Source organism: Ambystoma mexicanum, chromosome 11 (assembly GCF_040938575.1).
Source record: "Ambystoma mexicanum isolate Mex_15411 chromosome 11, UKY_AmexF1_1, whole genome shotgun sequence".
NCBI lineage: Eukaryota > Metazoa > Chordata > Amphibia > Caudata > Ambystomatidae > Ambystoma > Ambystoma mexicanum.
In genome coordinates this window covers 124,633,043-124,647,417 of record NC_090934.1, presented here as the reverse complement: position 1 = coordinate 124,647,417, position 14,375 = coordinate 124,633,043, and the positions used below count along the sequence as shown (strand labels likewise).

Genomic DNA, 14,375 nt, shown 5'->3' with positions numbered 1-14,375 from the left:
GAGACTCCCAGTGCTTAATCCCCTTGGTTACAGGAATGCACCCCAATGTGATTGGCCGGCTGGCTGGCTGGCAAGGACAGCCACCATGCTGTGCGATTGACAGCTAGGCTGGAATGAATGGGAGAACCTGCAGAAAAGGTGTGGTTTTTTGGCTTGGAAGGCAGGGGTCGACCACTGGACGAAGGAATCTGAAGAGGAACTTTGAAGAGACACCTGCTGCAACTCCCGGACCTTTGGTTTGCCCGGTGAAGCCCTGCTGCTGTCCTGAAGCTCCGAGTTCACCTCGACTAGAGAAGCCCTGCAACGACGACTTCTTCCCTGGAGTTGGTGGGACAAATTAACTCCAAAGTAAGTCCGCCTGGACATCCTCTGAGCTGGCTGTACTTCTACTGCTGCTGGAACGGAAGTGCCCGGGAGAGAACACCAGATTCTGTGCGTTGCTTTTAAGTCAGACCCGAGCGATAGGAAAATCCTCCGGACTTCCCTGATGCAGGACAGACCAAGCCTGAGCGACCTCAGAGTGCTGGACCCCAGAAGCAAGGAAAGTCTGAAGTAGTATCCGAGAACCGCAGTGTTGCCATTTGCTGTCAGACGCGAGGACCTGAAACACTGAAGAACCGCTGAATTGAAGTTTGTGCATTGCTGTTGCTGACCTTCCCATTGCAGAGCAGGAGTCCCCAGACGTGCTCCCTCTTGTCCTCACGACAGAGGCTCAGGAACAACAGGATTGGCAACGCTGTACAGGAACAGAAGCCAGCTGGAATCATTTCTTCTAACCAGAGGTACTGTAAAGTCTAAGAGAACCTACCTCTTGTTTTGTAGTCTTACTTGCTGGTCTTGGTTGCCATTGCAGAGTTGCTTGCACCTTTGCTCCTCATAAGCCACCCAGCTTGTGGACCTTCAAGGGAATCTTATTCCTACAAACCTTTCTAAAAACATGGTGCAAGACTTACTTAACTGCACAGATGATCTTCAGCTCTCCTAGACTTTGTTCAACCAACCCACTGTTCTGGCTCCCTCAGAGACTCTTCTACCTCCGCGTTTGTGCTTTTGCCCTTCTTCCAGGAAAGGGTTAGTTTACTTTGCATTGGAGGAAAGTACTTACCAGTTCATAAATTATTTGTTAACCTTTTTTTAAATTCCCATATCTAATCCTTTACACTAAACTCAGTATTGCTCTAAATGTACCAGTGATAAAACAAAGTCCACAGTGTCCTAGCTATTGAAGTCACCCGAGGGTGTAGGAAGGGTTTGTGTGCAATCCCAAATGGGTATCATCTGATTTAGAGAAACAGTGTGTTTTGAAGTATACTTTACTTGTTACGTGTTTGCTCCCCTTAGAAGGCTTATATAACTGACTAAATAAATTAAAAATTGTTTAAATCAAGAAAACTGGAGTATACATTTTTATTTGGAGAACTGTCACTGTGAAACTGTTACATCCTCACAGCTCACATTGACCCCTCTTGAGATAAGCCTGGCTGCTCAGCCACACTACCAACATGTGTAGTACAGACTTATACCAAAGGTTGGGTTACCTATTGCCAGGAAGACAAGGTTGGAATAATCTCCCAAAGGGTACGGCACACAATCTTGACTAACAGTGGACTGCATCTCCCATCAAGTGTAGCCAAAATAATCAAAAAGGTGAGAAATCATGGGCGTCACAGTCCAAAGCACCTGGAGAGTTGCAGTTTGCAGATACCTGGACTAGGACATTCAGCCTAATGCCTGCCGTGTACAAAATACAGCCAGCTGCACACCCAAGAAGCCCGCTTAATAACTATACCATGGTTTGGGTCTTCAGGTTGGATGCTCTTGAGCTGCAGAGGTGCCTGCCTCGACGACACTAACACTTTCATAGTACAGACCCATAGCGACCAGCAATATTAGAGTAAAATCCAACTATGTAGCAGGGACAGTTTTCAGGTTGGCCATTTAGGTGGGAAACGATACACATCTACTATGCTCATTGCTCTGCCTCTTTGTAAATCACAAGTCATTCATAAACGGAACCTTATTCAAGGAATGGCTAAATAGGCCTTAGATGACTAATTCATGACAAAACACAAACCCGACAAACAAAATATTACAATACCTTATGGCAGAAAATCTTTTGGCTTTTGCCTTATCAAGGAACTTTTTGTATTTGGCAATCTTGTCATCTAATGCCTTAATAACAGCTTTTGGGTTTGATGCTTTGGTCTGTGGATTTTGTTTGTCCTCATCCATGCCAGCATCATGGCACTTTTCAGATTCATTGTGCTCATTGGCATCCCCCTCCTCTACATCTTCCTCATCCTCGGAACCAATGTCCGACAAGTCCGATAGGTCAGGTGCTTCCAGCGGGACAAGGTCTTCATCAGTGAATTCAGGAGCCACGTGGATTTTTCCAAAGTTTTGCCGAACTCTGGACATAATCTGTTTTATTTCTGGATTTGTCGAGTTCTCTTCAGCCTCTATTGTTTCTGGGTTTATCGTGGCAGGCTCCAACGGCTGCTCTTTGGTAGTAATTTGTACAGGTTCTTGGGCCACCTGCACCGACTTTAAAGGCTAAGGCAGGAAAGAAAACAAAAACATTGTAAAGATGTGCTCATTTAAATCACTGCACTACATATTTAAAAGAACAGTTTTATTTTGTTAAGTACATAGCTGGAGTAAAAATACCAAATGTGCTGAAAATAGTAAATGTGGGCTTTCAACTTGGCTTGGATTAGTCGGGCTAGTGGCCAGTAACAGCCATGGTAGCCCCCAATAAACAGTTATTTTCTCTTAACTGTTTAATAAAGATAAATTCAAAGTATTAAGTATTAGCAACAAATGCAAATAAAAATGGTATTGTGTGTGCCCTGAAAAAACAAATCGGCATTCTGTAAAACAAAATGGTGAGACTGGAGTGACGAACGGCAAGCTTAAAACTTTAGCACTGCACAATCTGGACCTAATCCTTTGTTGACAAGCTCATGCTCCACCACTTTGGCAGGCACCAAAGTTGCTGATCCTACGGTTGACGCCTCACATATGCAAAATAATTATTTAAATCACTGGAGCATGTAAAGCTCGTATATAATGCACTCCAAAATGTGAGTAATTTTGATTAAAACTTTACGGTAGAGTATTAGAGAGATTTCCACAGCTCTCTATTAAAGAGTCTAAGACAATATATCCTAATGGCAAGACAAGGTTACAACCAGCAGTTAGACCAAACTCTGCTATTGGTAGCAATGGAAGGGTAATACGGTTTCACTAAAGGGAAAACAGAAGACTGGTGGATAGATATTGCTCGTCTCCCAATGAACACCCCAAAAGGAGAGACTACTGTTAGGCAAGATTTTATGCAGTACCCTGTGAGAGACTGAACCAGCCTTGTCCTCTTGGCAATGGTTAACCCAACTTTTGGTATACACATGTACTACACAAATTGGTAGTGTGGCTGAGCAGCCAGGCTTATCCCAAGAGGGGTCAATGTGAGCTGTAGGGTTGTAAAAGACTTTCACAGTGACAAGTATTCAAATACCACTTATACTCAAGGTGTCCCAATTAAACAATTATTTATTAATTTAACAGTCAGTTAAATAAGCCTTCCTTAGAAGGGAGCAATTATTTAACACTTAATAAATATTCTTCAGAAATACTTGATCTCATTTTCAATAAATGAGTCGATCCCCATTTGGGATGGCACACAAACACTTCCTACAACCTGAGGGGACTTAAATAACTAGGACACTGTGGACATTAATAGATCACTGGTACATTTAGAGCAATACTAAGTTTGGTGTCAAAAGGAAATGGTTCGGGAATAAAACAATTTTTAACTAATCTTCTTAAGCAGTTAAGTACTTTTAAACCCCCCAATGCAAAGTAAATTAACCCTTTCCCAGCTACAGAAGTTATAGAATGTGTGATATTTTGGAGGGATAGTTAAAGCACAAAGTGAGAGGTTAGAAGAGTCTTTCGGGGAGCCAGGATAGCCAATGTCAATTGAGCAAAAAGTCTAGGTGACTTGAAGGTTAAGTAAGAAGGCTTGCACAATGTCTTAGAAATCTTTGTAGAAAATGAAATCACTGTTAGGCCACAAGCTGGGAGGCTTGTGAGGGGCAAAGCTGCAAGCAACCAAGATAAGTCAACGGAGAGATAGCAAGGCTACATGACAAGAGTTAAGTAACCCTTTGTTTTACAGTACCTTAGGTCTGAGGAAATGGGTTCCAGCTGGCTTCTGCTCCGGTTGTAGGTCTGCAGGTCCTGTTCCTGGGCCTCAGTCGTGGGGACAAGAGGGAGGACATCTGGTGACTCCTGCACTACTAATTGAAGGTCAGCGGCAGCAATGGGCAAATCAGAGGCACTTTGAGGTTTCAGCTTGTCGCAAATAGCACCACTGCGATTCTCGGATAGACTTTCCTCGCATCCGAGGTCCAGCACTCTTGAGGTGGCTCAGTCCTGCTTCATGGGAGTCCAGAGGATCTTCGAGATCGGGTCTGACTTAAAAGACACTATTCTGGTGTTCCTCTTTCTGGCAATCGGTTCCTGCAGCAGCAATGAAAGTACAGCCAGCTCAGAGGATTTCCAGAGGAGTTTGTCTTGTAGTTGATTGGTCCCACCAACCCAAGGGGGAGATGTCGTCCTTTGCAGGGCTTCTCTAGTCGAGGCGAATTCGGAGCTTCAGCACTGCAGCAGTGCTACACTGGGCAAACCAACAGTCCATGAGTTGCAGCAAGCGTCTCTTCTAAGTTCTTCTTCGTATTCCTTCGTCCAGTTGTCGACTCTGTCTTCCAAGCGAAAGATCTCACCAAGCGAAAGACACACTGGAGCCAGAGGCGGGCTTCACCAGTGAATCCCAAAGACAAAACGGACAAAGGGACCAAACCTGGTTTGGTGCTCCGAGTACATCTCAAGAAGGACCATTCCAACAAGAAAATGGTGAAAAAAGAAGACCGGGGCCATTTTGATAAAATGAGCACCAAAGGGTGCCTTACTGCAGCTGCAATTGCAGCCCGCTGTAGAAACACACAATGGTAGTAAAAAGTAAAGCACTATCACCAGCCATTAATTGTAGGAAGGGTAACAAAACTGTTACATGAGAAACTAGACAAAGGGGATGCCAAGTAACCCCTCCAGCACCCTATGGCAAGTTAGCGTGTGCTGGGTCTAGGAAGTTACAAAAAGTAAGTAAAGTCAATTTCACTTCACTGCTCTTGGAAACAGTAGCTTCACCAAGAGAAGGTATTTAAACCTTTGGGAAATCTAAGAGACTTCCCTGTGCCACTGCACTGAAGGTGCTGTGTGGCACAATGTAAAGATGATGCCTATGGAGTTTGTCAGACTCCAAAGTCAAAAGAAACAGAATAAATCACAACATTACATGAGAGATAAAGACCTAAAGTCGAGCAAAAAGAGCTGGGGGTCTCTAAGGTAGAAGGGAATTAACATATTTCTGAGAATTCTCCCCAATAAGGTGATACATTGGTTTTTAACTAACATTGGTGGGAAAGATCTAATCTAGACTTCATTGGGAGATTGACAAGTGCTCAAATGCTCTGAGAACCTGTTAACCTTTTTCCTTACCTTAACCTTTCCACAACCTCAGAATTTTACAAAGTGCAAAAAGTCAATACTGTCCAAGTAATTGAAGTCACCTGAGGGTGTAGGAAATGTGCATGAAGCATCTCTAAAAAAGAAATAAATAAAATTAAAATAAAAAAAAAAAGTGTACCTACTTGCTGATCTGGATTCTAAGTGCGTGTTATGAAGTGTATTTTTATTGTTGCACATTGCCATTTTTAAAGACTGATTATTTAAAACTGACTTAAATAATTATTTTACTAGAAAACCTTGAGTGCAAGTTATTTGGATACCTGTTTTTGTGGATATCGATGCTACAGCTCTACAGATCACATTTACTATCTTGAGATAGGTCTGGCTGCTCGGTCACTACCAACTTGTGTAGTACAGACTGTAATGCTTATGGGAAGTACGAGCTGAAACAATCTGTGCGCAGCCATTTTGGACACTCCTCTCCCATCACCGCAATAGAAGCCTGCGTCTCCGTGAGCATGGTAAAATTATCAAGTATTGCAGTAGCGAAAGCAGAGCAAGGTCACATAACTACATAAATATTGTTGCTGAGTGGACGAACTGTGGAGAATTGTTATTGGATTGTCCACCGACAGACGAATATGGGGAGGGAGGCGGAGCGTTATGCAGGTGCATGATAAAGGGTTCTGGGAATGAATGCAAGGAGAGGGGCGCTGGGTTTTTCCACTCCTGACTGGTTTTTCCACTCTCTGCCCCTTCCACTTGTGATCTGCTCTTCCGCCGAGGGTCGTCACAACTGAGAAGGGTGGGTACATGTCCCCATAAAGAGAAGAGGGTATTCAGTGGAAGACAGAACTTGGACCCCCGGGTGATGCAGTCTCGCTGGGAGGGAGGAGGCTCCACCTTAGACCGCGTTAGTACGAGTGATCTCTTTGCCTACCTGCTCTGGGACTAAGCAGTGTCGTAGTGCCTAAAATGAAGGTTTTCTGCTTTTTTCTATATGTTTTTCTATATCGGAGTATGTTTGTTTTTGTATGCCGAGTTCATATATGGGATACTTTACTCACCATAATCCTATTTCTAATGCTTGTATCTGCTTAGATTCACATGCTGTGCATAGGCCAACATCTAGTGGAAGCTGCAGAATATTAGTTCTTTTCGAAACTCGAAATCGGACGTTGACAGGGTGTGCCAGGAATACTATCCTTCGTGTGCCGTCTACTGTACCCATGATCCCTCACACGTCGAGGTCCCTCAGATTGTTATTTTTCTGACATGAAGTAGCATGAGGTGTAGCACGAGTACAGTTGTATCCAAGCAGATACATATCAGACAAGCTCATAAGCATCCATGCTCATTCTCTGAGGGGAGGAAGGGTGGGTCGCATGTGAATCTAAGCAGATACAAGCATCAGAAATACAATTATGGTGCGTAATGTATCCCTTCTGAGGCTTGTGGAATCTGCTAAAATCACATGTTGTGCATAGATTAGCGAGCAGTGGAAGAAGGCGGTGGAATGTGAGAAGGTTCATGAGCAAATAAATGTCTTAGAACCGCTTGTCCCACTTGTGTATCTGTCTTGGAATGAGTGTCAATGCAGTAGTTCTGAGTAAAAGGATGTATTGAGCTCCATTTAGCTGCTTTGCAAATACTGTCTAAGCGGACATTTGCAATGAAAGCCAGAGTGGCTCCAGTACCTCTTGTGGAGTGGGCCCTTAGCGTAAAAGGCAGTGTTTTATTAGATAGGAATAGCACAGTTGGATACATCTGACTATCCACCCAGAGATGGTATTCTAAGAGATGCAATCTCCTTCTCTGCCTGGCGCTATGGAGACAAACAGTTGATCTGTCTTTCTTAGCAGTCTGGTCTTGTCTACGTAGTAGAGGACCGCTCTCCTCACATCTAGTGTGGAGTTTTACCTCAGCAGAGCTTTTGGGTTCCTGGAAGAAAGCCGGTGCTCAATAGACTGGTTTACATGGACTTTGGAGATGAATTTAGGTGAGAACCTAGGGTGAGTGCGTAAAACCGGTTTGTCCTTATGTATAGTAAATAAAGGAGCCTGCCCTGACAGCTTGGATTTCACTGACCCTTCTTATGGAAGTGATGGCTTCTAAGAAGGCAGTTTTATAAGTCAGGTGTTTGAGACTAGACTTGTGCATAGGCTCGAAAGGGGGTTCCATGAGCTTAGCGAGTACCACATTAAGGTTCCAACCTGGTGGTGGGTTAGAGATTGGAGGGTGGAGTCTCTTTACCTCTTCCATAAATGCTTTGATGACTGGTACCTTCCACCACAAGACCTTGTTAGGGGAAGTGGTGTAGGCTGACAAAGCCGCCAGGTGGACTCGAGGGATTTGAACACTAACCCTGTATCTAGTAAGTGGAGCATATATGTTAGAATGTTGGTTGATTTGCTTATTCTGGCACCAAATTACGAATCGTTTCCATTTATCATAGTAACAGTGCCTAGTGTTTGGTTTTCTTAATTCCTTCAAGATATCCATGCATCTTTGTGGTAGATTGAGTTGTCCGAACTCTATGACTCAAGGAGCCATGCTGCAAAGTTCATAGAGTGTGGGTGTGGGTGCACTGTTAGTCCTCCGTGCTGGGTGAGTAGGTCTTACTGGCACAGGAGTTTGATGGGATTGCACAAGGCCAGTCTGCGCACTAAGCTTGATTTATCTCGTTGATTGAGAAGCCCAAATGAAAGAGGAGGTTGATTGTCGTTTGGACGTTTTGTCTGCAAATTAGAGGCGATTCCCCTGTTATGACCCAGTCGTCCAAGTAAGGGTACACTGGGATTGCTCCCCTGCGCAGGTGCGCTGCCACTACCGCCAGTACCTTTGTAAATACCCTTGGAGCCAAGGCTATTCCAAAGGGCAGCACCTTGAATTGGTAGTGTTTGTTCGCTATCTTGAAATGCAAGAATCTTCTGTGCGCTTGGAACATTGGAATATGAAAATCGGCATCTTGCATATTCAGTGTTGGCATGTAATCCTCTTTTTTAGTAGGGGGAATTCCCTCTTGTAGCGTAGTCATGCAGAAGTTTTGTGGCTTGACACTTGTTTGCAGAGCGCAAATCTAATACAGGGCACATTGTTAGATTTTTTTTTTGGCACAAGGAAATAAGTTGAATAAATACCCCCGTTTACTTGGTTGATTGGGACCACTTCTATGGCGTCCTTTGATAGAAGCGCTGTTATTTCTTCTAGAAGGATCTGCTGATGTTCCTCCGAGGGGACCTTTTGTCGTGGGGTGTGGTTGTGACGACGCTGAAGTAGTTCTATGCACTAGCCCCCTGCTACCGTGGAGAGCACCCATCTGTCCGAGGTGATGCCCTCCCATGCGTGAGTGAAGTTGGAAACGCGTCCTCCTACTGGAGAGCCATGGGAGGGTACCTGGAGCGGATTGTCACTTGCTCTGGGCCTCTGCCCCGACCACCATGACCTCTGCATCGTCCTTGTGGATAGCCTTGGAAGGGTTGTCCTAGATTGTTGCCATAGGAACCTTGGCCTTGACTGTAGCCGGATCCTCTTGAGTTTTGGGACCGAAAACGGCAAAAATTACTGTTACCCCTTTGACCAGTAAGATTGTTTGTGAGCTGACCTAAAGATTTTAGAGTGTCATACTCATCCTTTGCTGTCTTGAGTGTATCTTCTACAGCTTTGTCGAAGAGCACATTAGGTTCCACTGGCATATTAATCAGAGTGGCTTGTGTTTCTGGTCTAAAGCCTGACTGGTGAAGCCATGCATGTCTTTTTATAATAGTCCCCTCTGCAATGACCCTCCCGGCATTGTCAGCTGCATTAATAATAATAATTTGGCACTTATATAGCGCTACGAACCCTCAGGTATCTGAGCGCTGCTTATTACGCACGGTGTGTGGTGCTCATTTATCGACCTCGGAAGGATGAAAGGCTGAGTTTGGCCTTGCCGGGATTCGAACCTGCGTTAGCAGGCTCTGCACGGATGTCAAAGCGAGCGCTCTACTTGCTGTGCCACTTGACCGGCATTGAAATTTGACTGGAGGAAACAAGTAGACACGCCCCTTCCGTCTGCAGCCACTTGAGCTAATTGTGATTTAAGTGGCTCCGGGCTGACGAAAGTAGCGCAGAAACCTCAACCCACTTAAGGTAGTTATAACTTGCCAAAAGGGTAGCTATTCTCGTCTGGTAGGCTGCTGAAGAGGCAACCTTTCTACCCATTGCATATATTTTCTTGCTTTCCTTATCCGGTGGTGCCTCGGAGGAAGCAAGGGGCGTGCCTGCTCTTTTCCTTGTGGTGGTGACCACCAAAGAGTCTGGTTTCAACTGGCCTCTTAAAAGGGGTCTGAAGAGCAGCACTAAACAGTTTTTCCACACGGGGGTTAACGGCCCGTGCGAGATTGGGAGACTAAGGAAGGTTGTATTCTGCGTTGTACCGACTTTAGCAGTGGGATAAACGGTGTCCGGACATTTCGTCGAAAGACATTTGGTCGAAAACCAAATGGTCTAACTTTTTTTTAGGTTGTAGTTTAGGGAAAAAAGGTTTAGAAAAAAAAAGGGTGTTGGAGGGACCCCCCCCCCCCCCCCAAAAAAAAAACAAAAATTCGACCATTTGGTTCTCGACCAAATGGTTTCAACCAAATGTCCTGTCGACAATTTTTTTTCGACGAAATGTCTGGCAACCGGGATAAACTGGCCTACAGTCTTTTTGTCCCCCAATAATTGTACAGCAAAGTCTCCATCTTCCTGTACCTCCTGTGTATCAATACGGAAGTGTTCCGCCGCTTTGGCTAAGACTTCGTTGAGTAGGGGTTGATTGTCAACAGGGGAATCTACCACTGGGGGGGGGGAAGGGGGGGTCTTGATTAATAGGAGAATCTATGGAGTACATGTTTGCCTCTTGGTCATCTTGCTCTTCATCATCCCCATAATAAAGTTCATCTGCTTCCTCTTCAATAAGTGGAGGGTCAGATGTTTCCACAAATTAAATCTTGGTATTCTGGATCTATTTCAGGGTCATATAGATCTATAACCCTGCTTTGTACTTGGACATTAGGGCGAGACCTATTAGTGGGTGGTTGAGAGGTTAAGGCAGAGGCTTGAGAGCGGAAGGCGTTGAGGTGGGAGGAGTGGAGTGTAAACTTTGAAAGTATTATGGGTTCTTTTCATAAAAATTTGCCATAAAGGTCATTCTTCGCATAACCCTATTGATAACTTGCAAAGACCATTCCTTCAACTTGGGATTACTATGGGTTGAGTGGGAATATATTCATTAGTGGGAGGTATTACCTTTGGCCTAGAGTCTTTAGATTTCTCTATGGGCTTGGACAGTATACCCTTTTGTGACTTGTCCCTAGTAGGATTCTTTGAGGGGTCTTCGATGACTTATGTTTCCCCCCCCCCCCACCCTGGGGCCCAGATGAGAGTTTAACAGACTTTCTGGGACCTGCCGTTTTATCAGATGATGAACGTCGAACTTTGGGTGTGGAAGCCGAGGCTTTGTCCGCGGACGATTGGCCATCGGAAGGAGTTTTTCGTGCGACCACCTTGCTGTCTTTCAACGGTTGAACACTGTCGTGTGGCGATCTTGAAAGATTGCCCAGAGGACCGGGACTCAGACCTTTCACAGGGTGTTGAACGTTGCCGAGTATTCAACTCATCTACCGAATGTCGACAAGGGCCTTTGTGCTTTGTGGCGCGTGCTTTTGTAGCGCTGCTGCCGCATGTAATCCCCACAACATGGCCACCGGCCTGTCCTGTCCTACGGGGTCGGGGGTCTGCGCTTCAGTAGCGGAAGCTGCTCCGATGCCCTCACCGTCTGAAAGTGCAGCGTCGCTGCCATCGCTATAGGCTCCCTCTACTTCCATGCCTTGAGTTGCCTGGCGTAGTGGGCCCAGCGTTTGGTGGAGCGGTCCTTCAACGTCTTAGGCTTGAAGAGCCTGTACGCTCAACAAGATGTTTCAATGTGGTCTCTCGGGAGACACAAATTGCAAAGTAAGCGTTTGACCATGGGGAATTTGCGATTACACTTAGGGCAAAACTTAAATGGTGTATTTTCCATAATTATGGGTTATGGACATGGCAGCTGGGCGAACAAAGTGTAGGAAGGGGAGAATATGCATTCTAAAATGGCCTCCTCCCCCTCTCCCTATTGTCTGGGCCGAGGCCCGGGGCAGTCTTCCAAGGCCGTACGGTCCATTGCGATGGTCTCCGATGGCCAGTTTTCTTCTCTTTCCTCGGCGTGGCGTTACGGCAGTCGAAAGGATAGGAAGAAAAACTATTGTGATTATATAAAGTCAATGGCTTATCGCCGAAAGGAACTCCGCTATACGGGTCCGTCTAGCATGGTGGAAAAAAAACAATCTGAGGGACCTCGACGCGTGAGGGATCATAGGTACAGTGGACATCACACTAGGGAGAGTATTACTAGCACGCCCCGTCGACGTCCCTATTCAAGTTTCGGAAACAACATCTGTAATACTCTGCAGCTTCCACTGGATGTCGGCCTATGCACAGCATGTGATCTACGCAGATTCCACAAGCCTCAGAAATCTATACATCTCTTCCTCCTCCTCCATATCCATCTAGACTCCTTGTTCCTCCTCTTTACTCTTCTGTGACCTCCGACTCCCTCTCCCTATCCTCCCCTCCGGCCTGACTCACTCTGCAGGGCACACACTAGGTCTTGATCTCCTCGAACCTCCCCCTCTCCATCCCTCTGACCACTCCTCTCTCCTGGAGTGATACTCCACTCCACTCCACTCCCCAGGTCAAGCCTACCTCAACACTGCCACCTACCTTCTCAGACATCCGGCCCATGAAGCGTGTATTAGTTGAGGCTTTCGCCGCCACCGTCTCTCCCTCTCCACCCCTACCCCCCCACCTCTGGCTGACTCACCTCCTGACATAGCCCTGTCTCTACTCTATCTCTGATACTATTGATGCTCTTGCCCCTGTCATGAGGATCTGTTTAAAGTCCAAAGCCAAGTGCAATTCCTGTTATGACTCTGACCTAGCTACACTTAAACGTAAGTGCAGGGCGGCTGAGAGGAAATGGAGGGCTTCTTGTTCATCCTCTGACAAACTGGTCTGTCGCCTGCTCCAAAGGAAATACCGACGGTGCTCACCAAGAAGAGAGCCCACATTCAAGCCTGTGTCTCTGCGGCATCCAACAACTCGGCTGAACTCTTTAAAATGTACGGGGGGCCATCTCTCAGCTTAACCTTCATTCCGATTCTGTTGGCTGTCTCCACGAGCAACAGTCTGGCTTCAGAGCGGCCAGAAGCATGGAAACTGCTCTCCTGAACATCTGTGAAGACCTGCTCTCTAAACTGGACTCTAACACTCCCTCTGTCCTCATCCTTCTCAATCTCTCTTCTGCCTTCGACACAGTCAACCATACCATCCTGCACAACCATCTCCATGACAACCTGGGTATCACTGATCAGACTCTGGCCCGGTTGATCTCTCCTCCCTGATCGACCCTCCCAGGTCCAAATTGGGTCCTTCCCATCATCTATCTCCCGCTCTACCTGTGGAGTTCCCCAGAGGTTCAACTTCTCGCCCTGGTTTTCAACCAATACCTGGCAACTCTCACTGCATTGCCATTTTTGCTGAAGTGTCCAGTGCTATGCTGACAACTCATTTGCAGGCTTCTCTCTGCCACCTCCTCTCCTTCCCTCATCTCTGATTGCCCAACTGCCATTCAAGATTGGTGTGCCACCAACTATCTTTGCTTGAATGCCAGCAAGAAGGAGATCCTCCTTATCAGCACACCCTCACCATCCTTTACCCTCACTCTGCCCGGCCTCCCTTGGCCCTCCTCATACCCCCACTTGCGAGGCTAAGAACCTCAGGGTCATCTTTGACCACACTTTCCTTCTCTGCAAACATCTCTGATGTCTCTAAAAAGTCAAACTTCTCAGAGGTATTGTGCCCTTCCCTCCCTCCTTCCCCCCAGAAGCTTGCTGTCTCCCAAGCTCTGGTTCTCTCTAGGTTGGACTATTGTAACAGCCTCTTTCTAAATCTACCAGCCTCCACTACAACTAATCTAAAACAAGACTGAAAGGCTTATCCTTGGCCTTAAGCCCTGGGATCATCTCTCCAGCCCTGAAATCTCTCCATTGGCTCCCAGTGGATGCAAGGATTAAATTCAAAAACATCGGCATTGTCCAAAAGACTTTCTGGGGCCTGGGTCCAAAATACCTTCAGCTATCCCTCCCCTCTCAAACTCTTCAATCCTTCAATCCACTACCTCGCTCAGGGTCAGTTGTTTTTTCAAAGAAACAAGGTGGGGGTAGATCTCCATCTTCGGCTGGGGCCTCCCTCTGGAACAGCCTCTCTGCCACTATGAAACTTGAGGAGAACCATCTCTGGTTCTGGAAGCACCTCAATACATTCTTCTTTGCTTCTGCCTTCACCCCCCACCCCCTTCATTGCTGATCTTTTCTCACTCAGCACGGTGCACTTGACCTACCGTCTGGTCTTCCGGGCCCAGGTACCTGCTCACCCTGCCACCCACCCACAATGCCTCCGGCCACCCCTCGCACTGGGGTCTGTATCTGTACTCAAAGTCCGCCCCACCATTTTTCTTCCTGCACTTAGAAGGCATACCCTGTGTCTGCTGCCTTAAACCCAGCACTTGCTGGCTGCACTACCACTGTAGGTTTCCTTCATTATTATTTATCGGTTTCTCCTCTGCTCCGCACTTTCCACTTCACCCTCTCCCATGCACTCCCCCCCCCCCCCCCCATGCATTTGCGCATTCTTAATGTCACTGGGTATAGTAAGATAGTTTATTCTCCCATGCTCCCCTCCATTTGCCTTGTCGCACTTAAACACTTGTGTACAAGCGCAATATA

The 14,375-nt window shown here is 46.3% G+C and overlaps 1 protein-coding gene across 1 annotated transcript in view; it reads right to left on the bottom strand.

Moving 5' to 3' along the window:
* GNL2 (G protein nucleolar 2) overlaps positions 1 to 14,375 on the bottom strand; it is a 448,358-nt gene that overhangs the window by 76,384 nt on the left and 357,599 nt on the right. Inside the window, exon 13 of the mRNA XM_069622651.1 lies at positions 2,099 to 2,553. Within this exon, the coding sequence (XP_069478752.1) occupies positions 2,099 to 2,553 (455 nt within the window). The remainder of the gene's footprint in view (positions 1 to 2,098; positions 2,554 to 14,375) is intronic.